The sequence below is a fragment of the Castor canadensis genome, chromosome 6 (genome assembly GCF_047511655.1).
Source record: "Castor canadensis chromosome 6, mCasCan1.hap1v2, whole genome shotgun sequence".
NCBI lineage: Eukaryota > Metazoa > Chordata > Mammalia > Rodentia > Castoridae > Castor > Castor canadensis.
This window is the reverse complement of record NC_133391.1, coordinates 84,960,178-84,983,483: the sequence shown is the minus strand read 5'-3', so window position 1 is coordinate 84,983,483 and position 23,306 is coordinate 84,960,178. Positions and strand designations below refer to the sequence as shown.

Here is a 23,306-nt window from a genome sequence, read left to right as displayed (position 1 = left end):
TATATGCCCAGGAGCAGTATGTCTGAATCATATGGCAGTTCTATCTTTAGCTTTTTGAGGAATCTCCATACTGCTTTCCATAGTGGTTGTACTAATTTGCATTCCCACCAGCAGTGTATAAGAGTTCCTGTTTTGCCACATCCTTGGCAGTATTTGTTGTTATGGTCCTTCAAAATGGCCATTCCAACTGGGATGAGATGAAATCTGAGTGTAGTTTTGATTTGCATCCCTTTTATAACCAGGAAGTTGAACACTTCATGTATTTACTGGCCATTTGTACTGTTTACTTTGAGAATTCATTGTTTAATTCATGTGCTCATTTCTTCATTGGGGTGTTAATTCTTTGAGAGTTGAGTTTTTTGAGTTCCCTGTGGATTCTGGATATTAGTCCCTTATCAGATGAATAGTTGATAAAGATTTTCTCTCATTCTGTGGGCCATCTCTTGAGTCTAGTGACTGTTTCTTTTGTTGTGCAGAAGCTGTTTAGTTTGATGCAGTCCCATTTGTTCATTCCTTCTCTTAGATTCTGATCCTTTTGAGTTCTACTTAGAAAGTTATTCCCTATACCTGTATGTGCCATTGTATTTCCTACTACTTCCTGGAGTTGTTTCATAGTTTTAGGCCTTATATTAAGGTCTTTGCTTCACGGAGTTGATTTTGATGCAGGGTGAAAGACAGTATCTAGTTTCAGTCTTCTACATGTGGATATCCAGTTTTCCCAGTAACATATGTTGAAGAGGCTGTTTTTTTCCATTGTGTGCTTTGAGCTGTTTTTTTTGAACATCAGTTGGCTATTGCTGTGTGGGTTTATGTCTGGGTCTTCTGTTTTAATACATTGGTCGTCTTTTTTCTTTTTCTGCTAGTACCATTTTGTCTTATTGTTATGGCTCTGTAGTATAGTTTGAAGTCATGTATTGTGATACCTTCTGCATTGGACTTTTTACTCAAAATTGCTTTGGCTATTTGAGGTCTTTTGAGTTTCTATATGTATTTTAGGATTAATTTTTCTATTTATGTGAAGAATGTCATTGGAGTTTTGATACGGATTACATTTAACATGTAGATTACTTTTGGTAGTATGGCCATTTTCACATTAATTTATTCTATTAATCTATGAGCATGGAAGATCTTTCTATCTTCTGATGTCTTGTTCAATTTCTCAGTGGTTTATAGTTTTCATTGAAAAGGTCTTTGGTTTTCTTCATTAAGTTTATTCCAAGGTACTATATTCTTTTTGAGGCTATTGTAAATGGGATTGTTTCCCTGATTTCTTTCTCAGTCTCTTCATTGTTGGTATGTAAGAAAGCTACTGATTTCTGTATGTTAATTTTGTATCCTGCTGCTTTGCCAAAAGAGTGTATAATTTCTAATAGTTTTTTTTGGTAGAATTTTTAGGGTATTTAGGTATATGATCATGTTGTCCCCAAATAGGAGTAGTTTGACTTCTTCCTTTTCTATTTGAATCCTTTTCACTTCTTGCTCTTGTCTTATTGCTGTGGCTAGGAATTCCAAAAGTATATTGAATAGGGGTGGGGAAAGCAGGCATCCCTGTCTTGTTCCTGACTTCAGCGGGAATGTTTTCAGTTTAGTATAATGTTCCATTTAGTTTAATGTTGGTTATAAAATTGTCATATATGACCTTTATTATGTGGAGGAACTTTCCTTCTATTCCTAGTATCTTCAGAGCTTTTTCTACATCTATTGAGATAGATGCCTTTGCTTCTATTTATATGCTGTATTACATTTTTAGATTTCTGTATGCTGAACCATCCTTGCATTCCTCGAATGAAACCAACTTGGTCATGTTGTACGATGATTTTGACATGTTGTTGAATTCTGCTTGTCAGTATTTGGTTGAGAATCTTTGTGTCTGTATTCATTAAAGATATTTTTCTAAAAGTCTCTTTTTTTGTTGCATCTTTATTGTGTGTTGGAATGAGTGTAATGCTGGCTTCATAGATGACTTTGGTAGTGTTCCTTTCCTTTCTATTTCCTGGAAAAGTTTGAGGAGTAATGATAGTTCTCCTTTAAAAGTAAAATTCGGCTGTGAATCCATCAGGTCCTGGGCTGTTCTTTCTAGGGAGGCTCTTTATTACTGCCTCAGTCTCATTGTTTCTTGTAGGTCTATTGATTGTTAGTATCTTCTTGGTTCAATTTTGGCTATATGAGTCTAGAAACTTATCCATTTTGTCTAGATTTTCCAGTTTACTTGAATGTAAGTTTTGAAAGTATTCTCTAATTGTCCTCTGGATTTCATTAATATTTGTGGTTATGTCTCATTTTTCATATTTGATTTTATTAATTTGGGTCTTTTCCCTCCTCTGTTTTGTCATGTTGGCTAAGGGTTTGTTGATCTTCTTAATCTTTTCATAGAACCAACTTTTTGTTTCACTGATTCTCTGTATAGTTTTTTTGGTCTCCATCTCATTGACTTTGGCCCTATCTATATTATTTCTCTCCATCTGCTAGTTTTGGGAAGCAAGCCTCCAGGCACCTACAGAATAGGGGAGCATGATTTGTGGAGTCCGTTTGCCTGTGCGAGTGGGTTTCCTGGTGCTGAGTAGTATTGATCATGCCTGTGGGCCAACAAAGCCTGCAGGTGTGTGCCTTCTAGTGCCTGCAGGGCAGTGGGGCTCTGGGGCCTGCTTGTGCAGGGGCATGGGTTTCCCGAGCTCTGTAGGACATGGGGTGGCAGGTAGTGGAGCAGAGGGGAGCTCATAGCCTCTCAGTGCTAGGCAGTTGGACTTACCTTGGAGCGGTTAGGAGTAGAACTGCGGAGCCTCCACAGGCAGGGATGGGGAGTGCTGACCTGCAAGCTGTATTTTTTTTCACATGGTTTATTGTTTCTCTCTGTGGATTCAAAGAGAGCGCTGCTTCTTGCTGGTTATGGGACCTCATGGGTGTCCTTTGAGGTGTCTTCCTTTTTCAGGGGTGTTAGGCACATGGATTTCGGGATGTCACTAATCCACTATCTTCTGCTTCTCCACCACTTAACTTTATGGTGTAAATGTTAACATTAATTTTTACCAAATATTTCTCACATTACAAATAAATTAATATTTGTGGCAGATGTGTTATATTACAAGGCACACAGTCTCGAGTAATTATGAAAATCATGACTAGTAAGTGATTAGAACAGAATACTCTAGAGGTAGATTCAGATGCAAAACCAGACTTTCTGAGTTTAAATCTCTGTTCAGTCACTTAACAGATGGACCATATGGGCCAGATATGGTGTCTCACGCCTGTAATCTCAGCTTCTCTGGAAATGGAGATGGGAAAGATTGTGATTTGAGGCTAGCCCAGGTAAAAAGTTAGTGAGATTTCATCTCAGTCTATAAACCAGGCTATGATGGTGTTGCCTATCACCCCAGTTATGCTGGAGGCTGTAGTAAGGAGAGGATTTTGTTTGCAGGCCAGCCAAGGGCAAAAGTGTGTGATAGTACCTGAAAGTCAAAAGGGGACTGAAGGCTTGGCTGAAGTGGTAGAGCATCTGCCTAGCAAGTGTGAAACCCTGAGTTCAAACCTCAGTTTGGCCAAAGAAATGAATAAAGAAAAATAAACATCTGGTTTTTGGTAAATTATAGGACGTTTTCTGCCCTCATTTCCCAGTGTGTAAAGTGAGATTACAAATTCACTTACATTTGGGCTTGTGAACTTCACATGTTTAAAGCATACAGAACAGTGCCTGCTACATAGTAAACTTCTGTTATCTTTTACATAGCTGATATTTGATTAAATAGCACAGACATGGTAATCATTTAATGTGTGTGCTTATTTATCTCCTTTGCCCCTTATTTTTGATATTAATTCCTTCATTAAACATAAATCTTTTCTTTTAAAAATGCCGATTGTTAATTTCATGTGATAGACAAGCATGTATAGGGTTTACTCATCTCTAAACGTGAAATACTGTTTTTCTTTGGCCATAATCAAGAATATTTTAAAACAGTTATGCATAACTATGGTTTATGCATTTTTCAGCAGTAGACCATTTATAACATCAGCATTATTGGTCAGTTGCTTTTTTTCTTTTCTTTTCCCTTTTTTGGTGCTGAGGATCGAACCCAGAGCCTCATGCATGCTAGGGAAATGCTCTACTACTTGAGCCATGTTCCCAGCACCATCTCATTTTTTAAAGGATGGTTTTAGTGTTATTAGCTTAGCTACTCTAAAAGTTTCCTTTTTTCTCTCCGTACACCATTAAAGTGTGTGTTGAAAATTTACATAAATCAATAACTTCTGTTGCTTATAGTTACATTTTTATGCCAGTTTTCTTTGATAGTTTAATTTGAATGAAAGAAAAATGCTCAGGGCCTGGTGGGGAACACCTATAATCATAGCACCCAGATGGCTGAGGCAGAAGGATTGTGAGGTGCAGGCTAGCCTGGACTACATAGATCATGTTGCAAAACAAAAAGACTTCCAAAACCAAAAAAACCAAAAGACAGGCACAATCTTTATGGAATCAAAATATTGTTCTTATTCTACAGAGAACTTTTTTCGGGGATGAATAGGATTATTCTAATTAAAATTTGGTTCTTTTCTACCTGTTCCTTTGTCTCTTAGGCCATTAAGAATCAAGAAAGAGGGAAAAGGAGATTCATGACATAAGAAACATAGCAAGATAAACAGGTGAGGGAAGGAAGATCAGTAGAGAGAAGTGACACAGATGAAAGGCAAAGAGGAGAGAAAGAGAAAATACAGATATAGGAGGCAGGTTAAAGTGAAACAAAAAAGGGGCTAGGGAAAGGAGATGAAAGAGGAGAGCATGTGACATGAGATATGTGACATGAGAAAGGCTTGTCAGTCCCCCTTCTCTCACCACCTTTCCCCTCATGCCTTTGCTCCACTTAGGGCACTGATGTACCCACTTCCCTTTTCTCTGTTCCACCACTCTCCAGGTTTCCATTTTTACTGACAACTGACTTGAGAACTTTCCTCTGTTTCTTTTTTAAACTGGGACTGTATAAGGTAAGAACTCATAGGGAAAAGGCACTGATTATATTGGCATTTTCAGTCACATGTATTTTAAATTAAAAAAAATTACTGAACCATGTAAACTTATAGGCGTTAAAACTTGCTTAGTAGTTCAAGAAAATCTAATGTATGGTAACAAATTGTAATTCAGATATTTAGGAAAATTCATTGTCATATTTGATTCTAATTTTAGATCAAGAGCCAAATCATAATATTGTAAGAAAATTTGTTTCTATGGTATAATTTGATTGACACAAAATTAAGTTGTTGATTTCCAAAGGTTTTTATTGGGAGATAATAAGATAAAATAAGTAAAAAGAAATGAAAATTTTAGACATTTGCCCTAACAATTTATCCCATCAAAGCAGAAGTATGAACTGTCATAACTTGCTGTAGCATTTGTGGGGTAAGGAGAGCCATAGAGGAGTATAGACTTGCATTATACATTTAGTTACTTCACTTGGCTGTTCACTATGTCACGAATATTTAGATGTAGCTTATCTTAACAGCATTCAACTGTTACAAATATCTATGCTTTTTGATGATGTGAGCCTCCAGTTTTATTACTTATAAAACATTCATAATCTTTTTCATTTATTAGGTCACAGTGCAGACATATTAGTAGAAAAAAATACTAAGTGACTGTACCTGTTCACTCATGGTTGGATGACATAGATGAAATTCAGATCATCATGAAAACTCTTACTGAGGTCCATTTTTGTCCTCCTTTCGTGTTTAATAGAGTTATAAGGATTTTTTTCTGTAGCTGAAAACATTTTTCATATCATATTTGATCATGTTTTTAAGAATTTAATCCTATGTTAAATCTGATGAAATTAATTGAACATAGGATTCTACATTTTGATCAGGTAGTATTTTATCTGATACAGTGACTATTTTATATTTTATAATATTGTTGTAATATATTATCTTAGTATAATAGAAATTTATTTAGTCAGAAAGGTTCTTTGCCAGCCTTCTTTGATAATAATGAAAGCCAATTAGGTTTTCTCTATTTTAAAGAAATGTAAGCTAATACAGATATACTATACAGATATATTAATTATGATTTCTTGCTAGAATTTAACTTATCAACAGAAGTGATACCTGTGTACTTTCTAGCATTTGATGGCAGCATGTAATTTAGAGGTCTCATTTTAATTTCATGGTTGCTCATAATTTTGAAAATTTTGCTGCAGAATTAAGTCATAATTATTTCTCCTTTGAAATAAATAGCATTCTTTTTAGATGATGGAGTAATTAGTGCAGGTACTTAAGATATTTGGTTGATGGGGAATAAAACAATCAAGACTACATACTATGAAAAAATACCGGTTTTTCATTTCTCATGGGAATATGAAAACCTAATTAAATTTTTGTCATTCTTATAGGCTTCTTGGGCAGTTTGGGGGAATATTGCCACTTTTCTACTTCCCTCAATCGGAGACAGCTTTGCCATTGTGCTGAGTAGCTGTACAATTTGATTTGGGATTAGAACTATAAGGGAATGTTTTGTCTTTCTCATTTTCCTCAGAGTCATTTAGCTGATTAGCTCAAATGTGAAAGTGCTAATGCTCCAAGCTTCAGCCTTATCACTTCTAGGAAAGGCAACCTAGTGGAATGACTGTGGCTTAGGGTCTAAAAGTAGCAGGGAGCATGTCCCCAGTTTTAGGTAATCAGGATTTTTTTTTAACAGTCAGTGGAGAAGACATATCTGCAAATATATAAGCTTCACATTGCAAGGCTTTTTGTAATTATTTAATATTTGCTACTTTACAAACTTATGTTCATTCACTCATTTCCTGCCTTATTCCCTAGACTGAGGCAGCTAATGACAATAAAATTCCTCAATATATAAAATTAGAACCAGGAAAAATTTAGGTAAAAACAGGATATCAAGACTGGAGGAAAACTTACATAGACCATAACATGTATGTAGTTTTCTCCCCGCAGTGCTGGGGATTAAACCCAGGGCCTTGCGTATGCTAGGCAAATGCTCCTATCACTGAGCTACATCCACAGCTCTGCATGGTAGACTATTATTTGTTTCTCAGCTTCCCAAAGACCCAAATGCAAAGGGCATAAAGTCTTGTAACAGTCTTAAATGAAGGAAAGCATGCCATACTGCAGGCAAATCAAAACTTTTTGTTGTAGTTATCTCTCGTAGAGTTCCTTACTGAAGCTTTAGCACCAATTTGGTGACAGTGGCCCCCAAGGAAATGTCTGCAGCTAATGCAGGAGGAGATTCAAAGGGTCATCTCATGCAGAATCTAGAATCCCTCAGTGGAAATGGAGGCCATGACACCAAAATCAGTTCTCTTTGGGCCTAAGAATGCAGCTGTCTATAAATTGATTTAATTCAAAAATATAATCTAAAGTTAGAAAAATGAACTGGCTGTGTTTAAAAAATTCTTTTCAAAGCAATTTTCCTATAATCCAGCTACATGGGAAGGTATGGTAAGAAGATTGTGAGTTCAGGACCAGTCTGGGAAACTTGGTAAGACCCAGTCTCAAAAAAAAAAAAAATCTGTTTTTTAATACCATTTCTCTTAACTGAAGTTTGAATGTGCAATGGATAATAGCAAATATTCTGTACTTCTTTGAACATGGATTTGTAAGATTAGATCCATTTAATAGCCAATTCATTAGCATTGAAGACATGTATTATCTTTAAAAATTATTGGAAAATTTTTAATATTAAGTATAATTTTTGTGTTTGTAGAAACATAGTCTCCATAAAATTACTCCTTTGTTAGGATTAAAAATATTGTTATTGATGATTGAAGGGAAATTTTGCTTCAGCTTTTACTTACCATTTTCAAAACATATTTTACTTATTTTTTAAATTAATTAATTTTTTTGGCAGCACTGGGCCTTGAAATCAGGGTTTCATGCTTGCTAGGCAAGTGTTCTGCCACTTGAGATAGGGGTTTGTAAACTATTTGTCTAGGCTGGCTTCGAACTGTTCTATTCCTGATCTCTGCCTCCCTAGTAGCTAGGATTACAGGCATGAGTCACTGATGCCCAGCTTGTATAATCAGTCCTTATTGATTTAAAAGATAAATAGTTTAAGGGTGCTGAAAATTTTTCTATCATATGGGACGTGTTTCATTTGGGAGGCAGGGTTTTTCTAAACAAATTTATTGGGTAACTCTTATAATTAAAAATTAAAAAATTCCCCAAAGATCATTTTTGAGGGACTCTTAATTTGATTCATTAGTATTTGTAAGTGCATGTATGTGGGGTAGTGTTACTATGTCATTTAAGAAAAATTGTTGATCTCAGTTACCTAAAATGGATTGTTGTGTTCAGCTGAATGCTTGTGGCTATGGAGGACTTTGTTCTTTGTTTCTTGTGTGTTTCATGTGCATACATGTTAACTTAAAAAAAAAAAAGATTATTTTAAAAACCTGAACAAAAAGAAAGATTGGTAAGCAAAAGGAGCTAATCCTTAATTTCTACTTACTATGTGCTAAATATTATATTACTTATTTCCAACAGTCTTGCTAAGGCATTGCCTTTCAGACAAGAACATCTAAATTTGAGAAGATTGAGGAAACTGTTAGAAGTAGAGTGGCTTTTTTTTTTTTTTTTTTGTGGCACTGGACTTTGAACTCAGGCCTACATTTTGAGTCATTCCAGGAGCACTCTTTTGTGATGGCTTTTTTTGAGATAGGGTCTTGCAAACTATTTGCCTGATGGTGGCTTTGAACTGTGATCCTCCCAATTGCTGTCTACTGAGTAGCTAGGATTTCAGGCGTGAGCCACTGGCACCCAGCTCAGATTGGCATATTCTGACTAAACATTTTCTGACACTGAAGTTTATATTTTATCCAGGCAGAATTGCCTGGTTGCTAAATCAGCCTTGTAGCTGGCAGATGCTCAGTTCAAATCCTCTTTGCATTTAATAAGTGACCATAGGGAAAGTCACATAACCTCTTGCACGTAAGATTCCTCATTAATGTGAAGTGACAAGTCCTAGAAACCTCACAGAACTGTTTTAGAAATTAAATAATGTTTGAAAAAGTGTTTAGCACAGTGCCTAGCATGTAGCTAGGCTCAGTAAATGATAGCTATACAGAAAGAAAATATGTAATCATGCAGTCTCCTAAATGTGTTTTTTCACTGTTTTTATGTTGGAGACTACATTTTACCTTAATGTATTTTACTTCTTTTTAATAGTGTAAATAAATACCTAAAGGTAAAAAATTACCAGCAGGTGGAGCGCAGTATCAGAACAAACAAATTTCTGAACCTGAGATACTCTTTCAGCATATATTTTAAAGATAAAGTTTAAAAATATATACAATTTTTAAACTTATATGTGATGGTTTTCTATTTTTATTATGCCTACCAGAAGTTATTCCCTTCCAACGTAAGTTTCTGAATATGTAGAAATGATGATTTATTATTTTATTTTTAATTTTTTGGACTGTACTTGGGTTTAGACTCATGTACTACACAAGTGCTCTACCACTTGAGTCATGCCAACAGACCTTTTTTGCTTTAGGTTATTTTTCAGCTAGGGTCTTGCACTTTGTGTCCAGGCCAGCCTCAGACCCCATCCTCTTCCTACCTGTGTCTCCTAAGTAGCTGGGATAAGAGGTGTGCACTTCCATTCCCAGCTTGTTTGTTGAGATAGTTCCTCACTAATTTTTTGCCTGGGCTGGCCTCAAACTTTGATCCTCCCTATGTCTGCCTTCTGAGTATTGGATTACAGTCATGAGCTACTGTGCCCCATCTTTATTCTTGTTTTAATTTCTTTGTTATATCAGATAGCGTATGTAAGGTACGACAGTTCATTTGCATAAATAAAGCACTTTTAATAAGAACCTAATTTCTATAAAGTCTAGTTTGGGTTGGGGGTATGGCTGAAGTGGTAGGGCACTTACCTCACAAGGGTGAGGCCCTAAGTTAAAAACCCAGTGCCACAAAAAACTCCCCATACCCTCAAATAAAAAAAAACCCAAGAAAACATCCCACCTCCAGAAGTCAAGCATAAAGACTGGCTTAACTTGATCCTTTTATTCAGTAATATAATTGGACTGATGATTTCTGATTTAGCTTGCAAGAACCCTCAAATCTGCCACTTAATCTCCCGTTTCTTAGTAAATGGTGTCATCTGTCACCTTCAATCACTGCTCAAGCCAGAATCTCAGGCATCACTTTATGATCACTATTTTTTTTTATTTTATCATTTTTACATTTACTCACACATGTACACATTGTCTGGGCTACCTCCTCCACCTGGCTTCCAGGCAGAATTATGTTCACTCTTGTGTTCAAGTTTCACATACATCCCACCCAAGATTCTGTTGATATTACCTCCAAAATATATCCCAAATCTCACTTCCTGTCAGCAAGTCATGCGATCATCCTGGTAAAGCCCATCATACATTGTGGTCTCAACTGCTTTAGCTAGTCCACCTGCTTGCTCCCTTGCTCATCCACAGTTTATTTTCTATTTAATGATCACAGTGTATAAATGAGCTCACACATATATTTCTTCTGCTTATGATCCTCCAGTGATATCTCTATATAGCTATTATAATATTCAAATTCCTTACTGGAGCTTGAACTACATGGTCTTGTCTCTCCTTACCAAACCCTATGACCTCTTACCACTCTCCCTTGTTGACCACACTATAGCCTTTCTAATATTTGAGCACACCAGGCTTCTTCTTATCTCTGGGCCTTTGTGTTTCCTCTCTGTCTGCTCATTTTCATCTGACTAACAGCCTTTTCTTCATCATTTCAGGTCAAATGATACTCTTGAGAGATGTGACCACTGTAGCTATAGTGAGCCTGCTTACGGCCTTCCATACCTTAACATCATTATTTACCTTATTGCCCTTTTTCTTCTCTTACAAGTAGCACTAACTTCCAGCATCTTTACTACTACTGCTACTATGACCACAACTAATATTACAGTAGACCCTGGATATCTATTGGTATTATGGCTCCAAAGGAGACTGCCATTGAAGAAGAACCACGAATGCTCAGAATGTACATAGAGTTCAGTGTTGCGCTGCGGGTACATGATTCGTTTTCCCATAGTGCTGCCCAAGTTCCTGTAAAGAGATGCTGCCTTTGAACAAAAGTAAAATTTTCAGTTTATCAGTTAAATTAAGCACATTAACTTTTACCTTGCTTTTTGGATATCATTTGTATCTTTTCATAACATTAATGGCAGGGAAACACTTAGCAGATCACACGACGATTTAAACACAGCTGGTAATCACACAGGACCAACTGAGAGCTTTTCTGCATCTATTGACCTATGTAATACGTGTGTGGGAACTTGAAATTTTTGTTTCTGAATTTTTAAAATTTTTTATTTATTGTTTTTTGACTGCATTTGATCAAAACTGCATGTAATATATCCATGAATAAGGTAAGTTTACTGTATTTTTTTTTGCTAACATATACTGTGTGTTAGGTTAGTTCTAAACATTTCTATGCATTAGGTACTAATATGTGTATATATGTATCAGTTCATTTTATTATGGTGTTTGTTTAGGGATATGTGTGTGTGTGCTACTTATTTTCTTCCCCCACAATTCTTGCTTGCTCCCTAAATTGGCTTCAAGAAGACAGGCACTTTCATTATGTTTACTGTTTTCTCTGCCTTGAATAGTGCTTGCTACATAGAGGAGGATCAGTAAATAAATATTTTTTGAATATTGGATAAGATCTTAGAATTCACAATAACAAATAAAATCATCATCAAATATATATATATAAAATTTCCTGGGGGAAAGGGAACATTTTTAATGAGTGAAATCATGCCTGACTGGTTATTCTCAGATTTTTCTTATATGAAGGTATAATAGAATACATAGAATAATCTACTTAGATTTTAGAAAAAGACTTTGACATAGGCCTTTATTAAAGATAACTACATGTTAAACTATCAATGAAATAAGAAGTGTATTTTTAGCATGACCAAAGAGCAAGTTTAAAATCAGAAAGAAAAAGGAAGGAATAAATAGGTATTTATTTGACTGTAAGGGTGCAAAGGTCAAAGTGCCTAAACAATTTATGATCACATTTGGGGCTGGAGATTTAACTAAGTGGCTGAGCACTTGCCTAGCATGTGCATAGCCCTGGGTTTGATTCCCAGCACTGCCAAAAAACCCCATATAAGTATATATAACCATATGTAACCCCATATAAGTATATATAACCCCATAAGTATATATAATATATTTATGGATATATATTTGCATACACACATGCACATATATCTTGGCATTGTATTATCTAGTATCTATAAATATGGCCTTTTTGGAACTGAGGTCTGTGAATGCAGTTCAAATAAGAAATTTTAAGAGTGATCTCTAATCTAATACGAGTGGTGTAAATTAAAAGAAGAGAATTGACATACAGGAAGACAGCCTTGTGAAGACAGAGGCAGAGTTGGACTTGTTTGCCACAAGCAAAGGAATAGGGCTGTCACAAAGCCCAGAGCTACCAGAAGCAAGGAGAGGTCCTCCCCTAGAGGTTTTGGCAGGAGCATGGCTTTCCAGTACCTTCTCTGCAGACTTCCAGCCTGTGGAACTATGGAAGAATAAATTTCTAGGTCACTGAATTTGTGGTACTTTGTTACAGTAGCTCTGGGAAGTAATACAATGATCCACCATAATTATTGTCTTTATAAGGGACGTGAAAGAAAGACTGCCGAGTGAGGTGTCCTGATGACTCAAATGTTTCTAATTACAAAGAGCAAAACCATTGTTTATAGATGGGAAGGGAGAAGTACCAAGATTACCTGTTCTTTGGGCTAAGACTAAGAGGCAAGAAATCCAGCTGCTTTAAATTTATGTTCTTTCAATGTAAATATTAATTTTCATTTATTTTATCTCCAAGATTGCTTTGAGGTTTAAAGTTTTGCAATTTGATGACCCTGGGAGAATTTCAGTGAGTATTCTCCCAGTGAGTATTCTCATTGAGTATTAAAAGAATAAATGAGGCCTGAGGCGTGGCTCAAGTGGTAGAGTGCCTGCCTAACAAGCATGAAGCCCTGAGTTCAAACCTCAGCATCACGAAAAGTCATGATTTTCACGTATGTCAATGTCACACTGAAACCCTTCTGAAGAACTAATAAATGCTAATAAAAAATAAATGAATAAAACCAATCTGTGAATAAGAGACAAAGAGGAAAATATAAGTAAATTTATTCAGATATAGAAGTCTAAAGTACATGTTTATAATGTGCTTGAAAAAAATGAGACCAACAAAAATATTGAAAAAAAATCCAATAGCATTTATTATGTTCTGAGTTTATCAGTACCTAAGCAGAAAGACAAAAGTAATAAATTGTAAATGAATCTTTGAAGACTCTCTTTTGGCAACAGAATACTTGGATGAGATGGAGCAGGGATGTAGTTAATTGCATATGTAGTTAATTGCATAGATTCTGTCACATCAGCCACATGGACCACATAGCTGTGGGCAAGTTAGGTAACCTGTCTGTGCTTCAGTTTGCTCACTTGTACACTCAGACTTGTAATAGAACCTGTCTCATAGGTCATGGTGAGGGACTGACCCCTCACCAGAGACATGCTGAGAGCAATGTCTGACTCAAGAAGCTTTCCATCCCATGTTTATTGTTATTTTTAAAATGTAAAGCTTTCTAAAATTACTCTTAGAACATAAAATGGGAATTTTTTTGATGGCCATGATAAAAAGATGAGTGATTGTTATGGATAATAAACTTATAAAAGTAAATACACAGAAAAGAGTGAAAATTATACAAAGAGACAAAACTTTTATTTATTTATTTATTTATTTTTTGAGATAGGATCTCACTATGTAGTTCAGGCTGGCCTTGAACTTTACATCCTCTAGTCTCAATCTCCTGAGTGCTGGTGTGCACCACCATGCCCTGTTTAACAATTTTTTTTTTTTAGTGCATTTAATTAGAAAGGAAGGCAAAGGGTTTAAAGGAGGAAGTGTTTATGTCAGAATTGTGATCAAAGAAAGTTTTGCTAAGACTTGTCTATTAGGTCTGTATTGTTCTTTTTTACTTTTCTTATTTGTTTCCGCAAAGTTCCTTGAACTTTGGTCCATTTAAAGTACTTTTCTGGCTGGGTGTCTTGACACATGCTAATCCCAGCAGTCAGGAGGAGGAGAAGGCAGGAAGCTAGTGAGTTCAAAGCCAGCCTGGGTACATAGCAAGACTCTGGCTCAAACAAAACAAAACACCAGAAAAAATGTCTGCAAAGTGCCTCTAAGCACAATATCTGATATCTAGTTGTTGTAGATTGTACTTTTTTTTTAAAATGAATGAATAACACAGGGACTTACATAGCAGTTAACAAGTTGTTATGAAACAGATGATCAAAATAGGAGTCTTCTTTTCAGATTTTTAAATTTATGGGTCCGAGTATCTCGGCACTGCTGCTCCAAGCCTGCTACTTGTTGTTTTGTTAACTCAATATATTCTTGCTGCAAGGAAAATTTAAATTTTTGTTGGGATCTTAGTGATCATGTGCACAGAATTTAGATTCTTCTTTTTAATTTTTTAGATTCTTTCTCTTTTAATCAGAAGAATTATAAAGCATTAAAGAATTATGCCTCAATAAAAAATGAAAATTTAAATTATATTTGATTACAAAAAAGGTTTTCAGGTTAGTTGTGTGCAAGGTTTTAAGAAGTGCTTGAAAGTTTGATCTATTGGCAGCAGAGATTTCAAGATTCAGCCATCCTACATGTTAGATAGGAAGAAAATAACTTTTATTTAAGAATCTATTAGGAAGGACATTCACTTACTGCACAAAGGTTTCCCACCTTTTTGCTCAAGAATCCATCATTTGCCTGTATCTGTTCCTTTAATCCAGAGCTGGCTGGAGATCTTCCATGCCAACAGGGGGAGACTGCATGAAGCAGGAGCACTAGATTTGGCCTCCTCTCTCTGGCTCCTGCCTCATACGGGAAGGTCTATGGGCAGATTGTCCTCTGTGGCACACTACTAGGAGCTCTAGCCAAGGTCTAGATGGCACAGAGAATGAAGTGTCCTCACTGTGAGGGCTGCCTGAAGTGGGAGTGTGACCTCCAGTCCTGCAAACAGTGTGCTTCAGGGTCCCTCCCTGAGCCTTCCACTTCGGAAAGCACCCAACTGCAGGTAAGGTGAGGGCTTGTCAGGCCTCCTCTTACAGTCCAGCCCTGCTTGTCCAGGGTACTGCCCCAAGGGGCCGACCTGGGAGTAGACAAGTGTTTTCAACTGTGCTATCACCCAGATGTAAGCCAGGGTTAGTTAAAAAAAAAAAGGGGGGGGGTGTGTTGTTTACATTTTATTTTATTTGTTTCTTTACTTGCCTCAGATTTGAGAAAGTTAGAGGACAGTTTTAAGGAGAAACATTGTTCGGTTTAAAATTTCTAATGGCTTTAAGATTTCTGCTTTTTAATTTTTAAGTGTCTTTACTGCCTGGTGAGCTCAATTAAAAATGCTGTTTTCAATTTCTTTTACCAAATAAAAGTAATATTTTTCTTAAACATACACATTAATTAGTGAAAATAACTAATAAAGTTTTTCATTATAATAAGCAACTGTATAGTTCACTAATTTTATATCCAGTTCTTACAATTTAATTTAGTAACCTGGAATCCACTAATCCTTACTATCTTAATATATATAGCACGTAATTTCATGGGAATACAGTCTTAAATCTGTTGTATTAGTAAAGAGTTATATTTACATGCTATTTTTTAGTTTAAACTCAACTGCCTGAATTCTGCAATTAATGTTCCTGGGGTCTTTTAGTATGGTTTTTTTTTTTTCTTTTTCAAGATTTACCATATTAGGAGAAACAAATTTTGAACTTCAAATAAGAATGGAAATGACAATAAACAATGTACCATGATTATATAACTGCCCATATTTCCTCCTGTTTTTGAAGAATTGTGATAGATATATAATTTTTGTTTTAATGCTACCTAATATTTGTGTTTTACAGTAATTAGATAATAGTATTCATAAATACAAAGATCATTACTTGTGTGCATAGGTTGTATGTTATCTTGATTTATGGATTCATGAAAATATTAAGATATAGATCCACTGGATCATCTTGTTTAGTTTTTCATTTTATATGTAATAATGTCTGTGAAGCCCAAGATAATTAGTGACTCACATAGCTAGCTGGTGACTTGTTTAACTCACTTATTTCTTCGATTTACAAATAAGTCTTGCTTCTGTTTTACTCCTCATTTTCTTATATTCTTTTATGATCCTTCTTTGATATTTTTGTGATTAAATTTTTATTTTTGTTTTGAATTGGTCTTCAGAATAATTTTAGGCATTTTATTTCTTGTTTTTTTTTAATTATTCATTATCCTCTTAAATTTTATTCAGTTTTTTCTTTTGTATCAGTTCTACATATGTTTAAAGTGGGAAAAAATTAAAAATTTGATCTATTACTACTGTGTGTAAGTTTTATTTAGAGAAAATAGGGTAAGGATTTTTATGGTAATGAATAAGGTTCCATCCTGAGGAAACATTATAGAAATGCATGCTGACTTAAACATTTTTTTCCCTTTGGTGATACTGGGATTCAAACTTGGCCTCGAGCTTACTAGGCACGTGCTCTACCACTTGAGCCACGCCTCCAGCCCTTTTTGCATTAGCCATTTTTGAGATAGGGTCTCACTTTATGCCTGGGCTGGTCTGGACCACAATCCTCCCAATCGTGTTTCCTCACGTAGCTGGGATGACAGGCATATGCCACCACACTCAGCCATTGGTTGAGATGGGATCTTGTAAACTTTTTGCCCTGACTGTCCTTGAACCATGATCTTCCTGATCTCTGCCTCCTGAGTAGTTAGGATTACAGATGTGAGCCACTGCACCTGGCTGACTTGAAATTTTAAAACAATTGAACAAGTTAATACTTTTTAAACTCATACCTGTGAAATTTCATTCATAACAATGATGATTTATCTTTGGTTATTAGTTAATGCTGACTTGAATATGAGATTTTTCACTCATGGATAGATCTACAGATACACTTTTAAATATTCCATATCCATCAGTCTGCTCAGTTTACTCTTACACAGAGACACACGTGTTCAGCATCACATATACAAGCTTCTGTGCTGATTCTTTTCCTGAATTGATTGTAGGAGGGCTTCATATTTCTCATGGAGCCACTATATACCCTTTTTTAATACAGATGTTCTGACTTCTTTGGGTTTTGCTCTCTGATATTATTTTTGTGATATTTCCTGCTAAATGTACATTCTTGCATACATTCTGACCCACGAGAGCTAATTATAGGCAGGACATCTCTTTTCTCAGAAACGTGAATTCCCTGGGGAAGTGCAACTAGCCCAAGTCTGGTTTTCTTCTGACCAGCCATTGCACCCCATTCTTCCGTTGCTAGCCACCTGCACTCTCCTGTTGCAGTGTGGTGTCATGTTGATGCTGCATTACATACGGCAGACCTATTGTTGACTGGATTCTGACTTCCCTCAGTTATTCTCCTTCAGAATTTTTATCCTCTCAGAACTGTTTACTTGTGGCCTCTGAGATCTCATCCTGGTAAGCAAATTTTCTTTTCAAAAGAAGATTGCTCATTTTCCTGTACTCCATACTATTGACATTGACAAGTGCGTCTTTCTGCTTCCTTTATTATGCCATCACCCTTATGTGAAAATCTGTGTTTTCAAGATTTATGGAGTTTGTTTGTACTATATTCACCCCCTTCTCATTGGTGAAATCTTTCAAACTTCTTTTCATTCCTCTTTATTCATCAAAGAATGTGCTCTCTGTTTTATTAGTTTTCTCTATCCTTAGCCGTTTAGGATGATATTAACAGCTCAAACTTAGAAATCTTAATTTCTGTGTTAGTTGATGTAAAAAATAATGTTGGCTGAGTAATGATAGCTTGTTAGCTGGTGGTGAATTTAAATGGAGAACTTTTTTTTTCCCCTTTTTCTTTTTTTTTGGCATGGTACTGGGAATTGAAGCCAGGTTTTCTTGCTTGCTATGCAAGTAGTGTATGAAATTAAGACTCATAACTTGCTAATGATGAACTCCCTGAATGAGGAAAATAGTGAAAGACTCCAAGGGCTTGCTGACTAAAAAGTATTCTAGGACTATAACCTTATGTCAAAGTTGAGGGTACTCTAAAGCATGTGTGGGGAAGTATATAATACAGACAGAAAAAATTCAAAGCAGAGTCTTTCAGCCTTGGCTCATCAAGAGAAAGTCAAAGTGTTCACTTTGAGAGGACAGGAATTACAGTTTGTTTTATGAGGATAATCTTTTAAAAGGTAGGACCAAATGAAGCTTTTCATTAGTGCCATTTAGTTCCTGGGTAAGGTATTTTAAAAATATTGAGTTTCTCCTCAGGTTTTATGATATTTAATAATTGCTATTTTGTTCATTATAGCCTCAAGAGAATCTAAATATATTTATAGATATATATTCGTAATCTATATATAATTTTTCTTTTGGTGTTACTGGGGTTTGAACTCAGGGCTTTGCCTTTGTAAGGCAGGTGCTCTATCACTTGAGCCATGCCTCTAGCCCTTTATGTTCTAGTTATTCTGGAGATAAGGGTCTCTCTTTTTGCCCAGGTTGGCCTGAACTGCAATCCTCCTATTTTAGGCTTTCCACAGTAGCTGGGATGACAGGAACACACCACCACACCCAGCTTTTTTCTGTTGAGATGGTGTCTCACGAGGCTTTTTCGTCAAGGCTGGCCTGGAATTGCGATCTGCACCAATCTCAGCTTCCCATGTACCCTGCTGTCATACCCTGCTATTGGTTGAGATGGGGTCTCACAAATCCCCTGCCCAGGTTAACCTCAAACTGTAATCCTCACTGATCTCAGCCTCCCATGAAGCTAAGATTATAGGTGTGAGCGACTGGCTTCTAGCTCCCAGCTATTTTATTTTGCAGGTAGGTAGTGGCTCATATTTTGCCAGGGCTGCCTGGACCATAATTCACATAACAGGTATGCATCATCATACCCAGCCTACCTGTTGACATGGAGGTCTTGCTAACTTTTTGCCTGGGACTACCTCCCTTTTAGCTGGGGTCACAGATGTAAGTCACCGCACCTGGCCCTCTGTATGTTTCTTAACTAATGAAACTGATTTTCATAATTCCAGATATTAACCTTATGATTTTATAAATGATCTTGACACTTCCCGATCAGTGTAGGGAAGAAAATAAGTTATTAGATTTAAGTTACATTATAGGTTTGAATGTGAGAGTATTCTGTGTAAAACTTGTTATTGTTGTCCTTGGAAAAATTATTTAAGCACTGTAAGTTTTTACTTTCTAATCTGTAAAAGGAGAATCAAAATCATTTGGCATCTTGCTGAACTACTTTGAGGTTTAATGAATTTATAACACACCTGAGTGAAGCATTTCTAAAATGTGTATCCAAATTTTCTTAGGTTTATATTTGACGGGCTCTCCCCATCTTACTATTTTATATTTCCTTCTCCTCCCCTCCCCTCCCCTCTCTTTCTCTTTTCTGTTAGGGTTTTGCTGTATAACCTAGGTTGACCTCAAACTTTTGATTTTTCTATTTTTGTTTCCCTGAGTGCCTGGGTTGCAAGCATGTACCACTGTGCCCAGTACTGTAATTAGTATTTTATAGTTTTTAGTCATGTCTGACTTCTCCTTTTGCCATTCCAGCCCTACCCTGCCCAAAAATGGTCCTTCTGGTGTATATATGTATGTATCTTCATCTTAGTAGTACCTCTCAATTTCACCATTTTTATAACATTAAAGTCATTGGTCTGTATCTGTTTTTAATCATATTCTTGAGCTGTGGTATTGAAAATTGTGCATAATTTTTAGCTATAAATGAACCGTAGTCCTGTGCATAATGTTATAAATTTGAAAGGATTAATTGTTTCAAATGTAAAAATTAGAGCACTTCTGCGCTGCCCCCCCACCCCCCCATATCTTACATTTTTAGATGAGTGGTTGTTGCCCCACATTTGGTTGACTTCATGAGTATAGTTTAGGCAATCTGGTATAGTAGGAGGAGCTGCATTTGTCATCTTCCATGCATTTTGAAGCAGATCACTTCACCCCCATTTTCTTATCTTTTATGAAATGAAAAAATTGAAGTAGGAGATCTTTAATGTAGGAGGTTGCTTCTGCCACTGAATCTGTAAGACAGTTTCATTATATGAGTTCTTTGTGAAGAAAAAGGGAGAGAATGAAATCATAGCCCACTAATTTTTGTACTTCTTTGCCATGTTAGTATTTTTTTTAGCAATGCTCTATTTGCATAAGGTTATATTGATCTACTTACTTTTGGCTTGGGAGTTGGCTACATTTTTAATTAATTAATTAATTAATTAATTTTTGTGGTGCTTGGGGATTGAATTCAGGGCCTTGCACATGTTAGGCAAATACCCTTCCAGTGAGCCTCATCCCTAACCCTTGGCTACTATTTAACTTTCTCCTTTCTTTGCTGACACCATAATATCAGAAACACCATTAGACCCTAAAATATAAGAAATTTTAAACCACATTGTGAAAATTGATGCTAGCAAAGCAAATAATAAGGTTAGCTAGTGTTCCATCTACTGTACTGTGGGATAAGTGAAAACCCAGAGGAAGACAATCTAGTGACCTTGCAGCTCCTGAGCTGTGAATGCTGCTATCTGGGCTCCAGGAATTATTAAGGCTTCTGCCAAGAGAAACTGACTTTGGAACTGCTGCTATACTTCTGCTAGTAGATTTTGGGGGCATGGCATTGTGTTAATTAGAATAAGGTTCTAAAACCTATATGGAAAACGAAAGCTAAAACATGCATATATGTATGCTTTAATTTTGCCTTATAGAATTTATAAGACTGCAATTTTCTATCAGTTCTGATTAATAGATTTCTTATAAGGGTGATTACTTTGTACATCTAGGCTAGCCAGTGATTGTTTTACAAGAGAAATGCACAATGATTCTTTGTCAGTTGTGTATTAATTTTCTAGGACTCCCACCACAAATTACCATAAACTTGGTATAAAACTGAAACAGAGTCCCCAGTCTCCTTCCACTCCCTGTCCCACGCTCAAACATGGCCTTGTGCATGCTAGGCAAGCGCTGTACCTCATGAGCCATGCCCTCTGCACTTTTGTGTTTTGTTTTTGAAACAGTGTCTCAATAACTTTACCTGGGCTGGCCCAGTTCTCAAAATTTGGAGCTTTGATTGTGACTGAGATCCTTAACTTTGGTAGAAGCTGATACTTTTGCTCTTTCTTTCAAGTATTTTTCATGCATTTTTTTCTGTGAGCCCCAGAAATACTAAGTATTTTGCTGAAGGTCATGTGTTCAAGCAGCTTAAATTTAAATTCAGCTTTGATAACAAATTTTTACTCTTAATCATTGTGCTATTTTGCCTGCCTGAATAGTTTTTGTCATTTCCTGACTATAGTTCCTGAGTTCTCTCCACCTCTATTCAAAAAGAAATTCTGTTTGACGATTAGCTAATAAATGTCTCCTTAATTGCTACATTTATCTACAACATAGGTAGATGTAGACACTTCTTTGGCATCTGGGTTGTAGTCTGGCTACACAATCCTAAAATATTTCATATATGGCAGAAGTTTGCCACTCCATAATATTGCCTTATTTTTTCTTTGTCTTATACAAAATACATTAAGGTAAATGTTTTTAGGCAATGAGTTTCTTTTTCAAAAGGCATAATTTAAATAAAGTTTTAGACTATTTGAACGTATAAGGTAATAAAATATATACTTAAAAAGCTAGGCATAGTAGCTCATGCCTGTAATCTCAGCTACTCGGGAGGTGGAGATTGTGAGGATCTGTTTGAGGACAGCCAAAACAAAAAAGTCCTCAAGACCCCATCTCAATCAATACAATCTGGGCACGGTGGCCCATTGCCTGTCATCTCTGCTAGGCAGGAAGCAAAAATAGGAGAATAGTGGTCCATGCCAGCCTTGGCATAAACACAGAACCCTATCTGAAAAATAACTAAAGCAAAAAGAACTGATGGCATGGCTCAAGTGTAAGTCCCTGAGTTGAAAGCCTAGTACAGGAAAAAAAAAAAAGGAAATTAAATTATATTATTGAGAATTGTATATGAAAAATATACTTGTATTTGGTATCATGCTTTATTAGTTTGTACATTTGCAGAAAACATTATATTAACTTCGAATGCAATGTTTAAAACTAAGTATTTTCTGTGTTTGAGTTAATTCTATCAAATAGACGATCTCTTATCTTCTTTTGATGACTCACATTTAATTATTCATATCTAAGAAGATTTGCATTCTTGATTGTTATACTTAATTTATCCTTAGTATGAAGAAAATGAAAATATTGCTTAAACCTCAAGTAAAATATAAATAATTTTACTTGAGTTAACAGTCCATTTAGGTAATCACAAGCAGCTACCCCATGCAGATTTCTCATTTATGTTTGCCTCAAGAGACTCAGTGTTGTCTTTCTAGTGAAATTATATTCATTTTTAAACAGTTAAACATGACTTTATTATTTTTATTTATCATACATTAATAACACAGGGGATTTCATTTTAATAATTCCACACATGCATATACAGTGTACCTTGAATAAGTTCACCCCCCTGCATTATATTCCCATTCTCTTTTCCTTCTTCCCCTCTCTTAAACAGTGTTTGGTGGGTTTTTTAAGCTGTTTCGATGTACACATATGCAGTGCACTTCCATCCTCCTCACTCCTTAGGAAATTATACTCTTCCATGTAATTTTAATAAACTAGCACATGCTATGGAGGGTGGATAAGTAGGAAAATTGTAATAGATCTCAAAAAGAATAACAAAGTGAGGTTTAATCTGTGTTACTTGTGTACATTTTTCTGTCCTGTTTTGTTTTTGTTTTTGGCAGTACTGGGGATTGAACCCAGGGCATCACACATGCTAGGCAAGTATTCTGCCACTTGAGTCACATCCCCAGCCTTCTGTCCTCTTTATGTAAGCATTGCATTACTTACGTAAAAACAAAACTGGAGAAGAAACTATTTCCTTTTCTTCCTTAGGCATTCTAATTAGTAATAAATGACGAGTATTAAAATTGTAGGACTTCTATTTTGCTTCATCTCTGTTTTATTATCATTATTATTTTTGGTGGTACTGGGGTTTGAACTCAGGGCCTCATACTTTCTAGGCAGGAGCTCTCCCACTTGAGCCACTCCACCAGTCCTTGTTTCATTTCTTCATAGATCTTCAATATGCATTTCAAAACACTGAATTCTTGGTTATTTTTTTACGTTTGATATTACCTAAGTAATACAACTTTCTGTTAATGTTAGGGGAATTTTTGAATAAATAGGCCGTAGGATCTGAATTATTTTCAGC

General features: G+C 35.9%; 1 protein-coding gene across 14 annotated transcripts in view; it reads left to right on the top strand.

Annotated features, from left to right (window-relative positions):
• The window catches only part of Fer (FER tyrosine kinase), a 486,842-nt gene that overhangs the window by 167,495 nt on the left and 296,041 nt on the right, over positions 1-23,306 (top strand). The window contains exon 2 of one of the 14 annotated variants that reach the window (XM_074076993.1): positions 4,905-4,974. The exons of 12 other annotated variants lie outside the window; for them this stretch is intronic. In XM_074076993.1, coding sequence (XP_073933094.1) covers positions 4,905-4,974 — 70 coding nt within the window. Of the gene's footprint in view, positions 1-4,904; positions 4,975-23,306 lie in introns of those variants that run through there. One more of the 14 variants, XM_074076994.1, reaches the window with a different exon arrangement.